The sequence below is a fragment of the Podarcis bocagei genome (genome assembly GCF_964188305.1).
Source record: "Podarcis bocagei genome assembly, chromosome: 5".
In the NCBI taxonomy this organism is placed as follows: Eukaryota; Metazoa; Chordata; class Lepidosauria; order Squamata; family Lacertidae; genus Podarcis; species Podarcis bocagei.
The window spans coordinates 62322553-62335620 of NC_138129.1; the positions used below are offsets into that span (position 1 = coordinate 62322553).

General features: G+C 43.1%; 1 protein-coding gene across 1 annotated transcript; it reads right to left on the bottom strand.

The window, feature by feature from the left end:
- Window positions 1-840: 840 nt before the first annotated feature.
- Window positions 841-10070, bottom strand: LOC308586774 (cytochrome P450 2J4-like). The gene is made up of 9 exons (XM_081193822.1): window positions 9615-10070; window positions 8165-8327; window positions 7897-8046; window positions 7074-7234; window positions 5842-6018; window positions 5170-5305; window positions 3963-4150; window positions 3284-3422; window positions 841-2082 (listed from the first exon to the last, which is right to left on the bottom strand). The coding sequence occupies exons 1-9, from the start codon at window positions 9813-9815 to the stop codon at window positions 1907-1909; spliced, it is 1491 nt and encodes a 496-aa protein (XP_081049948.1). The 5' UTR covers window positions 9816-10070; the 3' UTR covers window positions 841-1906.
- Window positions 10071-13068: the final 2998 nt, after the last annotated feature.

Consider the following 13068-nt stretch of genomic DNA (forward strand, 5'->3'; position numbering starts at 1 on the left):
CCAATATTACTTTATAAAGAGCTGAGAGTCAACCTTTATCCACACCGTCATTATTCAATAATATTTGTTCAAAGGGCTTAAGACTCTGTGTTCCTTCTTCCAAAAAACACTAGAGCAGAAGTTGGCTCAAGACATATATGTATCTAGCCAGAGACTCTCCAAGAAGTGCAGGCACAACAGCCTCACTAAACATCTGCTTCAACTTTTTCAACTGGACTTTGTAAAGCTGCACTCAGTAGTACTGATAGAAAGAGGGCACGTCTTCTGAGTGACATTGCTGCTTGCCCTGTGAATGACAGCAATGCATGCTAAAGTAGCCTCAAATGTTGCTGGATTACAGCTTCAATCATCCTTGCTCATTGATTAAGCCAGGTGTGCATGATGGGAATTGTAGTACAGCAACATACAGAGACCCATGATTGAAGAACTCTGCACTAAAATGAAAAGTCAGGCAAAGAAAGGAAGGCCTTCCCAAATCCTGGTCCTTACTTGTTAAGATATTTCATGTTTGCAGCTACAAGCTATTTCTATCTAAATTCCTCTGAGTAACAAGCCGGTAGTCCCAGTGAATGGTCCATCTTTTACAATTGTTTGTGTTGCTTTTAGCTTAACAGAATAGAGCCCGGCTGTGGGAATTTCACTTTAGGACACCATTCATTAATTAGAAATGAAACAGAGCTACAAAATCAGTCAGTCTTTAGCAATTGCTATGCTTATAGCAGATGATGTCGCAGTATAACGTGGAACTAATAGTCCCTTGTGGTTTAAACTTGCAATTTCCCACTAACAGCCAAATTGCCACTTTTAACTATTTTCATGGAAATCACTTTGCAGACTCAGTTTTAACCTTGTTATCCACTATGTTTATTGAATCACAACAATAATGCTTCTGAAAAACAATATAACCTGTGGAAAATCCATTGACTACAATCCAACTCTGAGCAACCTGAAAGCAGAGATGAGCGCTGCATCCCATAGTCAAATTCCACTGGACTTAACCATCCAGAGGTCCTTTGCCTTTTTACCTTACCTTAGGATATTTAGAAGAACAATTAAACTTTGCATTTTGATTTTATAAACATATGTTGAGCATTCCATTAGATTTTTATCTTCAGTTGTGATCACACATATCCTTTCAAGGAAAGCAATGCCTTTTTCTCACCACTGCTAGGGCCAGCATAAGCCCACAACCTCCCAGAAGCCCCCCATTTTGAAGCCCCCCTGCAGCAGCAGCAGCACCTACCAGCTGTCTTCCTCCTGGACAAGACGGGTCAGAGCTATGCAGGAAGATGTGTGCTCTACGCTCTTTTGAACTGGACCAGTGTCAGCTAGGGGACCCCGCCATTGTCTTGACCTTCCTTAAAGGAAAGGGGGTAAAAGCAGCAAGCCATTTGTTCTCTCTCCCAAGGAAAGAGAGAGTAAAACAAGCAACACCTGCTTCTATGCTTTCAGCCAATCTGAGATGTTTGGGACACCTGGTGATAGAAACACCCCAGGGTCCTAAAGAGCTGCTAATTCCAGTTGTCTGTGTTAACTTGCCTGGACACACCTAAGACAAGTATTCCCTAGAAACTGTTCTGTGCAAATAAGTAGTGGGTGGGTGGATGTCAAAGTCCAGGCACTCAAAGAGAATTGCCTGGATAGTTAACTGACCTTACAATGTACACAAGTCTACTCAGCTAGATTAAGAATGAAGTTGAAACATTGAAACTACTGCACTGTGAGGGAGGAAAGGAAAACAGGACTCTTTGTCTAGTTTCACTTCTTGTTTGCTATCTCCGCTCCACCCCCTCATTCAAATTCTGTTATTCAAATCAATCAATTTGGATTAAGCCAAAGTTCTGTTCCTACACCATAAATCAATCCTACTTATTGAAGAAATGGCAATGATGTAAAGTGGGCCCTCTTAGCGAGAGAATGCACATATCCGGTATGGCAGGGGAGACACGGTCAGACCTATCCTAAATTCACAGCTTAATGTCACATCCTTTGGAGCCTGAAATGTGAACTTCTGAATTAGGGCAGTGAAGAAAATGAAGAGCTCAGTCCTCGCCAGCTGCTCTCCCAGACAAGCTCGCTTTCCTAGAAGGGGGTGAGGGAGAAAAAGACTGTTTCAGTCGAGAGCTTTTGCTACTGTGAAGAGTGGCACAATTTAAACAACACGGACAGACCAAATAATTTAAAAAATAATTATGTTGTTGCAAAATAAATATAGAAGTTGGTCCTACTTCCTAGTTAAGCAAATGGGAACACTGAACAAATATGATCATGGTTTTACTGAATTTGGAATAGATCTATTTGAATTACATAAATTTATCTCATATGCAGTTTTGGAGAAAAAAACCAATTTGAATTATATTTTATTAGGAATCTACCTAATCTGCATATATCTTAGCTAAGGGTGTGGGCAAACAGTTCCTCAAGTTCAAGATGGAACTGGGTTTCTCTTCCTTGGGGAAACTGAAAAAATACATCAGCTGTTGTCCACTTGTGGAGCACCTGTGCCTCTTATGGCACCTGAGAAAAATGTCTGCAAATATTCCCCCAAAAATCCACATAGCTTACTGGGGGGGGGGGAAGAGTATAGAAACACCATTTTGTGTAACTTCACACCTCCTATGGTAAGGTTACCAGACATCCCCGCTTCCCGGGAACAGTCCCTGGATTTATAAATGACAAAATCCATCTATTTAGTAGGAAGTTGAAAAGTGTCCCCGGATTCATTGAAAAAAATCTGGTAACCTTATCTATGGTAGCCATTTTGTGACTTGCATCCACAGTAAAGGTAAAGGGACCCCTGACCATTAGATCCAGTCATGACCAAGTCTGGGGTTGCAGTGCTCATCTCGCTTTATTGACTGAGGGAGCCTGTGTACAGCTTCTGGGTCATGTGGCCAGCATGACTAAGCCGCTGCTGGCGAACCAGAGCAGCACATGGAAACGCCGTTTACCTTCCTGCCGGAGCAGTACCTATTTATCTACTTGCACTTTGACGTGCTTTTGAACTGCTAGGTTGGCAGGAGCAGGGACCGAGCAGCGGGAACTCACCCCATCACGGGGATTCGAACTGCCAACCTTCCGATCAGCAAGTCCTAGGCTCTGTGGTTTAACCCACAGGGCCACCCGCGTCCCCTGCATCCACAGTACTTCTTCCCAATCCTAAATGTGACCACAGGCCCCAATAGGGAGGCGACCCCTGTAGTACACCAGGCTCCAAGCAACCAAGCCATCATCATGCAGTCTCTGTTGCAATTCTAAGGAGCCATGGATCAACTTTTGTTACCTGCAGAGAATGGCAGGAACGCTTCCCTTTTCCTGAACTGACCATTCTCTAGGAAATGACCAGGATTAAACACATTGGGTGTTTCCCACTCATCCTCATCAAAGTGCAGTGAGGTCAAGTTGGCGGCCAAGAAGCTTCCCTGACAAAGAAGAAGCAAAGAAGACGGCAGATTAGAACGAGCAGAGAAATCTTTGTGTTTAGATCTGTGCAACTAAAGCTGTACTAAGCTTCCTAGATCCAAGTCCAACTCAGAAAGGATGTTCTGAAAACACAGGTTAGATTTTAAAATATATTCAAAGTAGGATAGGAAACACCAGCTGCCAGGTGTTGCAATTTGGGTTATTAGTAATGGTCATTTTTTAAAAAGCGAAAAGAAAAGAAAGTAACTAGCCATCCATGCAAATGGTACAGACTGCGCTTGGAATCCATCTTTGCCAGGGGTTGGAAAGAACCAAAAGTCTATCTAGCCATAACCCCTTCCCTCCACTCCAGATCTTGATGTGCCCAAAGAACACCCCAGACCCTGCCCAGTGGCCATGCTGGCTCAAGCAGAAGGAGTCCAACAGCATCTTGGGAGCAGCACACTGGCTATCCCTGACTTAGAACTTTGGCATCAAGTTTTCACATCTCAAGAGAAGAGGAAAGGCTTATAAGAAAGGTATATCTTCTTAGCGTTTACTTTGGGAATATGAAACCCAGCCAGTGTAGTGTCCTTTGTTGTCAACCGAGGCACATTCAAAGGTATAATGTTGCTTATTCTTTGAATTTCATGAACAACTGCATTGGTGTATGGCATTCTGTCCCTGTCATCCATCGCTGGCTGGCGAGACTGGCCAATCACAGAATCTATTTCCGCTTGGACTTTTGCTGCAAATAAAATAAAATCTCCCATCAACACAAGGATAGACTTTTTCTAAGATCTGTAGGGATGGCCCATCTATAATATTTAACGGATTTGAGCAGACACAGAATTGATACTCCTTAAATGGATGGGTAACCAAATTTTCACTTATTGCAATCAATTTTCATTTGGACCAGTCAGCAGAGTATCCTGTTATTTTAGGAAAGGCCCCCATGATCTGCATCAGCAAACGAGGATTTAGAAGTAAACAAAAGAATATCATCTGTAAATAAAACCAATTTGTATTCAACTGAATTATGTACTACTCTGTAGATCTACTCATGTTGCGCAAGCTAAGGGTTCCATGTAAATATTGAAAAGTAACGGTGAGAAGGGAAATCCTTGTCTAGTTCCTCTAAAGTAGCAGAAAACATGGCATTTACGTTTAGTCTAGATGTGGGCAAATCGCAAAATATCTTAATCCATTTTTTGCATTCCAAAGGAAATCCAGCCACCATTAGTTTAGTACAGCCACCATATACTGTTTATATATTTTGTCAAAGACCTTTTCAGCATCTAATGATAAGATTATATATTGATGTTTGCTTTCAGTAGGCCTTTGTTATACAGTGGTGCCCTGCAAGACGAATGCCTTGCAAGACGGAAAACCCACTAGACGAAAGGGTTTTCCGTTTTGGAGGTGCTTCGCAAAACGAATTTCCTATGGGCTTGCTTCGCAAGACGAAAATGTCTTGCTAGTTCCTGCGGGGTTCCCCCCCCTTTTCCCCAAGCCGCTAAGCCGCTTAACAGCTGAGCCGCTTATCAGCTGATCCGCTTATCAGCCGCTTATCAGCTGATCTGCTAAGCCGCTAAGCCGCTTATCAGCTGATCCGCTAAGCCCGCTAAGCCGCTAATGGGCTTGCTTCGCAAGACGGAAAAAACCGCAAGACGAAGAGACTCACGGAACGGATTCTTTTCGTCTTGCGAGGCACCACTGTATACAAAACAAAGTAAGGAAAGACAAATGAGCCAACTACAGTTCTACCTTGAATATCTGGATAAATGGCCATATACAGCAAACCCCAACGCAGGGTTGTAGAAGTTGTTTCCGTTCCAGCAAGAAATAAATCCAGTGCTGAATGTAGGAGGTTTTCTTCATGGAAACTGGAAGCAGAATCCTCCTTAAAACAGAAATGCACCAAGGAGTTAAGCAGCCATTAAAAACACCATCCTACTGTCAGACCCACATGTCAAGAGATCACTAGGGGAGGCAAGGGCTTTTCTCTACTCCTGAAAAGTGTCCAGGATTTAGGAAGCTCAAGGCAACAGTCCTGTGAATCACTGATGCTGGAATAAAGTATGGGTTTGTTCTGGTCAAGGACGCCAAAGCCTTAGAGAAGGTTTATTCAGACAACTGAGGCAGTGATTCTTTTAATCATGTCAACTGTTTGCTCTCACAAACCACAGACAAGTGGTGAAATCCCAGCAGTGAACAAGTGGGGAGGTGTCTCCCCACAAAATATATTGACCTGTGCATGCAGAAATATATTTTGTCTGAAGTCATAAACTCAATGGAAATATTGAAATGTGGTCAGCCATTAGGGGCAACTCAGACAAACCACAAGACTAGTTCTGGTTTTAATATTGTTTCTCTGCCTTCTGCTACTATTTTATTATTAAATATATACATATACATTTTGTCCTTTACTTCTCTTACCTTGGCCATTTCATTTAGGTAGGCGTCAATGAAGTCTCTGGGTTCAGATGGGTTCCAGTCTTCTTTGTGTTTTTCAATGATTCCTCTCACAAAGGATTTCAACTGCTCCCATTTTTTAAAAAGTGTGTGATGGGGCCCTGGCAGGTATTTCATGACAGAGGGAATGATATTGTACAGCTGAGGAAACAAACACTAACATCACATATGTGAAGGGAAAACCCTCTCAAAAACATTCACATCATGCTGCTGTCATGGGAAAGGGGCTAGCAGTAATAAAGGCTGGTGTGCACAGGCTCAAAGATGGTAGACTGTCTTGGAACCAGAGTAAATATTGCACTCACCACTGCTTATGATGGGACCCTATAGCAATGTCTTAAATTCTTGGTTAGAATGTACAGATTGCAAATCAAATGGCAACATTGTGGTTAGTTCTACAAGCACAACTTGTAATTCCCATGAAGATGATTACCATTTTGAAAATTGTATGTATCAATGGTAGCTCATCTCATGAATATGTAGATTTTCCCTTTAATGATATGCATCTTCACACACAGATTGTAAGTGGTGTATGTGTAGAATTAATCCATGTAAAGGCAAAGGACCCCTGGACAGTTAAGTCCAGTCAAAGGTGACTATGGGATGCAGCATTCATCTTGCTTTTCAGCTGGCATTTCTCCACAAACAGCTTTCTGGGTCATGTGGCCAGCATGAATAAACCACTTCTGGTGCAACAGGTCACCATGGTGAGTGCCAGAGCGTACAGAAATGCCGTTTACCTTCCTGCCACAACGGTACCTATTTATCTACTTGTATTCTTTCGAAGTGCTAGGTTGGCAGAAGCTGGGACAGAACAATGGCAGCTCACTCTATGTATATAATTTGTGATGGCCTCACTCTGTTCACACACCTTGATTTTATTCAGCCACACATGTTATTCTCCCCATTAAAAATATGATCTGTGCTGTAACACATGATTCGGCCTCCCACTTTACGTTACTGAACACATCCCAACTTTTACATATTCAGTGCTTTAATAAACAATGCTAGGGGGCAAAGGAAAATGGATGGAACAAGATGCTTGAATGAACAGGACGGGGAAAACAGAAATCTGAACATGAAGAAACAGGAGGACCAAAGCAAATGATTTCACAGTCAGCAATAATGTGGGAATGTGACTGGAGCCCAAGCAATTGTGTTGTGGTTATATGCAAAAGAACTCAGAGAAGACCTACCATACTCCAAACACTTCCCTGAAGAAGCAATGCCTCATCAAGCAAGTGCAGTAGCTTCTGGAAACGACTGTCATGGTATTCAAAGCGGTCCCCAAAAGTGATGGAACAGATGATATTTGAAACAGCATTATTAATCTGAAAGTGAGGGTCAAATGGCTGCCCTGGAGAGGGAGAGAAAATGGTGCAGAAGGAATTGGGGTGCTTCTAGCTTCCATATAACAAAAACATAAAGTGGGGAAAGTGGTTGCGTGTTGATGAGGCAGGATTTGTTTTAGCCAAATAAAGCATTTCGTATTAACATTATATCTTGTAATTTAACCTGGGACATCCAGGACTCTGCGGCCCATTTATATCTTCAAGTGAGCATTTATATTCTCCATAGACAAGGATTATTCCACAGTAAGGATTATTCTGTAACAATGGCTGTCAAAAAGGGTACGGACAGTATCCAAGATAGTATATACCTAAATATACCACAATGATTGCACTTCAAACCCTATTCTATTTGTGATGTTGCTTGTCAAATCATCAAAATCTGCACATCTTCTCAGCCCAAACACTCCATCATTGTTCTTAAGTCTGTTCTAGTTCAGTGGCCTTGAGGTTCCAGCACAAAGCTTCACACTAGAACTTTTGTGCACCACAAAGAGCTTCCTATCAACACCCCCTTCGCCATCACAGGGTCATTCCAGTCCAAGCAGTGCTACATTTGCGTGAAGAAATAATGCCACAGAGCTTCGCACCCTGGCTAATGTATTTTTGATCTTGTTCATAGAAAATAGCAGCGTAAATATTCCCCAGGTTTATTGATTCTGGTTCTCACCTTTCTCAGCTTCTATTGCTTCCTTTAAGTAACGGCTTTCCTCCTGTATTCTTTCTTCTAAAGACCTTTTGCCCAAACCAAAGTTTCTGAGTGTTGATAAGGCAAACCGTCTTTGTTGTTTCCAGATGAGACCATTAGAGAAGACCAGCCCTAGATGGGAAGGAGTAATAAGTACGTACAGCAAGTAAGTAGATTTAGCAATCAGTGCATATCATTAAAAAAGGAATTTTAATTATCCAAATCATCGACCATAGTAACTGAAACTTACCAAGTGACCCAAATAACTTATCAACAACAGGGGCTTTTGGTCGATCTACAAAATATTCTCCTTGATGGACAAGAGCCTCTTTCACCAGGTGTAATCCATTCACAGCCACAACCCTTGTGCTTCCATAACGAAGGCCGAATACATTGCCATATTTTTCTGCAAGCTGAATGGAGACAGTAAGGTGAATAAGCTTTAGTGTACTAGCCAAAGTCCATTACAAAATACTATCAGGAGAAGATGTATCAACATAACTATATAATTGTATATAAAAAACAGAGTCACTGCCTGAATTGTCAAAACTATAAAGTGCAGACGCATGTGTAGTTTGGGGGCTCCACACAACATAGTCCCCCCCCCCCCAGTTTAGACCTCTGAATCTCCCTTACAGTTTACTGCAATTTTGTCCAGGTTCTTCTCCCTGATCTTTTTTGCCACCAGCACAAAAATGCCACATTATGTGTCACTGGAGTATTAGCATCACTGAGCAGCCCTAGAACCCGAATGGAGATGGAGGAAGAATATATAATATCCTATCTAATATGTTATATATTTATCTGTTGGCAGACTGGAGGGAGAGTGAGAAAGAATTGCGATTTTATGTCTGTGTACCTGATGTTTCTTGAATGCCTGTATAGAAGAAGGAAACTTTGATTGCCGTCAAATATATCAGGGACCTAAGAGTTGCCAAAATGGTTTCAAGGGGCTGTAAATGGACAGGCCCCCTCCATTCTTCACCTGCAATCTGTTCACAAGACTTGCTGCTTATTTGAATGTAGTAACTTAGCCTAGGGACGTGGGTGGCGCTGTGGGTTAAACCACAGAGCCTAGGGCTTGCCGATCAGAAGGTCGGCGGTTCGAATCCCTGCGATGGGGTGAGCTCCCATTGTTCAGTCCCCGCTCCTGCCAACCTAGCAGTTCAAAGGCATGTCAAAGTGCAAGTAGATAAATAGGTACTACTCCGGTGGAAAGGTAAACGGCATTTCCGTGTGCTGCTCTGGTTCGCCAGAAGCGGCTTAGTCATGCTGGCCACATGCCCTGGAAGCTGTACGCCGGCCCCCTTAGCCAATAAAGCAAGATGAGCGCCACAACCCCAGAGTCGGTCACGACTGGGCCTAATGGTCAGGGGTCCCTTTACCTTTACCTATAACTTAGCCTAGTCTACCACACAAAGCTGTTGCAAAGATAAAGGTGGAGTGATGGTAGGGCAATGTACAACAACACATACATACACATACACATACACCCACACCCACACCCACAATATTCTGCCAGTCATAGAAAGCAAATGGGAGTTAAGGACACAGATTTGTTACAAATAGCTGTTAGGTAGTGAATGAGGCCCAAATCTGGCACCCTCCAATCGATCTTCTCAATTTTGCGCCCACTTGGCTGGGCACCTTATAGGGAGAAATGTCCCACACCACCCTAAAGCCCTTTCCTCCATCCTTACCTTTCCTACTGAAATCTGAGGCTTCTTGAAATCCGTATGCAGCATGTTACCCACAAAGGGAAGAGGCCAGGGCCCTGGGGGGAAATTCCTTGGACCAATCTGTTTCTTGTAATCAGCAATAAGTAGAAATGTTGCCAGAAACACCAGAGCGACCTGCAGGGACAAGGCCTCCCAGAGGACAGAGAGCAACTGGAGCAGCATCTTCAAACCCTTCTAGGTGTTCTTATGTCAGAACAGTCTGCTGTGTGTCAAGGGAAACTTTATGTGGCTCCACTACAGCAGCCACACCCGCCCTCTTGGCTAAAGTTCCTGAAATAAGGGCAAAGTTTGTATATATTATATATCACGCCCACAAAGAGGCAAGAAGGAGATGACTTAATGACTCACTATACCAAGGGGGGAGTGGAAGAGAGTGGAGAACAGCCGCTTTCTGAATTAGAATATTTCCTTCCTGTTTTCACTTTTGTGAAACAGTAAAGGACATTCATGACATTTCTAAGGGGTTTTCTGCCACTACAAATCAAAGCACTGTCCATAAAGAAATTAAAAACATTTACTATGGAGGATGTCTTCTGTTCCTGACATGTTTGGACCCGTGGTAGTTTCAGCAGCTCTGCCCGCTGCCTAAGGAGCCAGAGAAGTCACCCTGCTTGCCTTCTGTTCAGTACTGCATACGTTAAATTTTGCTTTGGCAACAGACTGACTAGCACCTCTCCAGATGTTTTTGGTCTCCAACTCCCAACAGCCCTAGGTTGTATGGTCAACAGTCAGGGATCACTGGACAGACATCTAGTACTAAGATAGTTTTAGCCAGTAGCAGACCATGTAGAAGGGCGAAACTTTGTGCAATGCAAATGCATTGGCTTCATCGGTGTGTTTACAGCACACCAACATCACCGTCGTGTTGCTTTTTCCCCTCCTAGTAAAGGTACAGGACCCCGGACAGTTAAATCCAGTTGCAGACAACTCTGGGGTTGTGGCGCTCATCTCACTTTATTGGTCAAGGGAGCTGACATTTGTCCGCAGACAGTTTTTCCAGGTCATGTGGCCAGCATGACTAAGCCACTTCTGGCGAAACCAGAGCAGCGCATGGAAACGCCGTTTACCTTCCCGTCGGAGCAGTACCTATTTATCTACTTGCACTTTGACACGCTTCCGAACTGCTAGGTTGGCTCCCAGTAAGCAGGAGCAACTCAGCTCTTGGGCGGTCCAGTGAGTGCTACTATACCATCTAGTACTAGTCTTAGCCAAGCCATGATCTCTTAGCCTTGGTTCCCCATCTTAAATACAAGAATACGAAAACTGATGATAATCAGCTGGACAGGTGGAATTGTGTCTACTGTGGAGCTGAAGGAAACCCTTGTTCCTGCCCCTGTGCACGTGGCGGCACAATGGCTGCAAGCTACAACAGCATGGACTTCTGCTGCGGGAGGTAAAGGTATGAAAGAACCCAGTCGCTAAATTATTGCTGTGGAAACCAGTGGCTCCCACCTTTTAAGACCCAGGGGTATTTCTGAAACTATTGTGGGAACCAGGAAATAGCTATTTCACAGAAGAAATAATAGTGATGCTCCGAAAAGCTCTGTCCCCGGAACCAAACAAGCCACTTGCACCCACCCAAAAGCAGATAAACTAGACACACCAAAGCACAAAAAAATTACAGACCCTCACTTCCAACCAAACAACCGAGCTTTTAAAAAATAAATGTGGGAGAAAGAGGCCTTGGTGTGTAGGAAAGGTGCCTGAGATCAATTTAGTGCTTATTGGTACCATCTTGGAGGCCACAAATGTCAACGTAAAGCATATGCATTGATAAGTCCTTCACATTTTGAATTGTCTGTTGTCAAAGTGTTGATAGTTATGGTTGTGGGAACATGTTGTCAAAGAGATTTTGCATCTGCTATCTTTATCCGGATCGCACAACCGTAATTCAAGATGAGATATGACACATGGCAATAGAATTGATATAAACTTAGTAAGTTATCAAAAGCAGCACCTTAATATTTAGGAGTTGTTTTCCTCTTCTGTCACCTTCTTGCAAAATTTCTTACTGGCAAACAATATTTCCCAATGGACGTCAGGATATCTTCACCAATTTATATATTGTTTGAGCTATCCAGCTATGCCAAGTCCATTCTTATGTTCAAATGAAAGGAAACCAAATAGCTGGAATTTGATCTCTTTTCTGTCCTCCCACAACACCTGTAATCTATGAGAGAGTTTCTCCAGGAAGGCTATATGCTAGAATTCAGATCAATACAGGTGAAATTACTCACTGGAAGAAGATGAATAACAAGTTGGAGTAATGAGTACATTCCGTTGCATTATTTGAGAGTTTTCTATATGCACCTTCTCCCCAAACCCATTTGTATCAATACATGCCCAGCTATATTGGTCAAGCTGGATATTTTGTTCCCAGCACAACTTCTAACCAGCTGGTCCACCTACAGTGGCATCCAATATAATTTTATAAAGAGATGACAGTAAGCCTTTATCTGCTCCATGATTACAGTGGTGCCCCACAAGACGAATGCCTCGCAAGACGGAAAACTCGCTAGACGAAAGAGTTTTCCGTTTTGGAGGTGCTTCGCAAAACGAATCTCCTATGGGCTTGCTTCGCAAGACGAAAATGTCTTGCGAGTTCCTGCCGCTTTCTAAGCCGCTAAGCCGCTTATCAGCTGATCCAATAAGCTGATAAGCCGCTAAAAGCCGCTAAAAGCCGCTAATAGTGCTAATAGCGCTAATCCTCTAATCCGTCAATGGGCTTGCTTCGCAAGACGAAAAAACCGCTAGACGAAGAGAATCACGGAACAGATTCTTTTCGTCTTGCGAGGCACCACTGTATTCAATAATAAGACTCCACATTCCTTCTCCCAAAGAACACCACAGCAGAGATTGGTTCGGGCCAAGCATACATCGAGCCCAAAACTCTTGAAGAACTGTAGGTGCAATATCCCAAGGAAATTTCAACTTGAACTTTTCCAAGTGGACTTTTAAATCTGCACACAATCATAAGGAAAGGGAGTGTGTATCTTCTCTGTGGCATTCTCCTCTGCCCCTGCCCCTGTGAATGTCAGCACTATGCACTCCCAGACAGCCAAATTGCCACTTTTAACTATTTTCATGGAAAACACTTTGCAGACTCAGTTTTCACCTTGTTATCCACTATGTAGTACAGTGGTACCTCAGGTTAAGTACTTAATTCGTTCCGGAGGTCCGTACTTCACCTGAAACTGTTCTTAACCTGAAGCACCACTTTAGCTAATGGGGCCTCCTGCTGCCGCCGCGCCGCAGGAGCACTATTTCTGTTCTCATCTTGAAGCAAAGTTCTTAACCTGAAGCACTATTTCTGGGTTAGCGGAGTCTGTAACCTGAAGCGTATGTAACCCAAGGTACCACTGTATATTAAAGCACAACAATAATGTTTTTGGAAAATAATAAAACCTAGGCAACA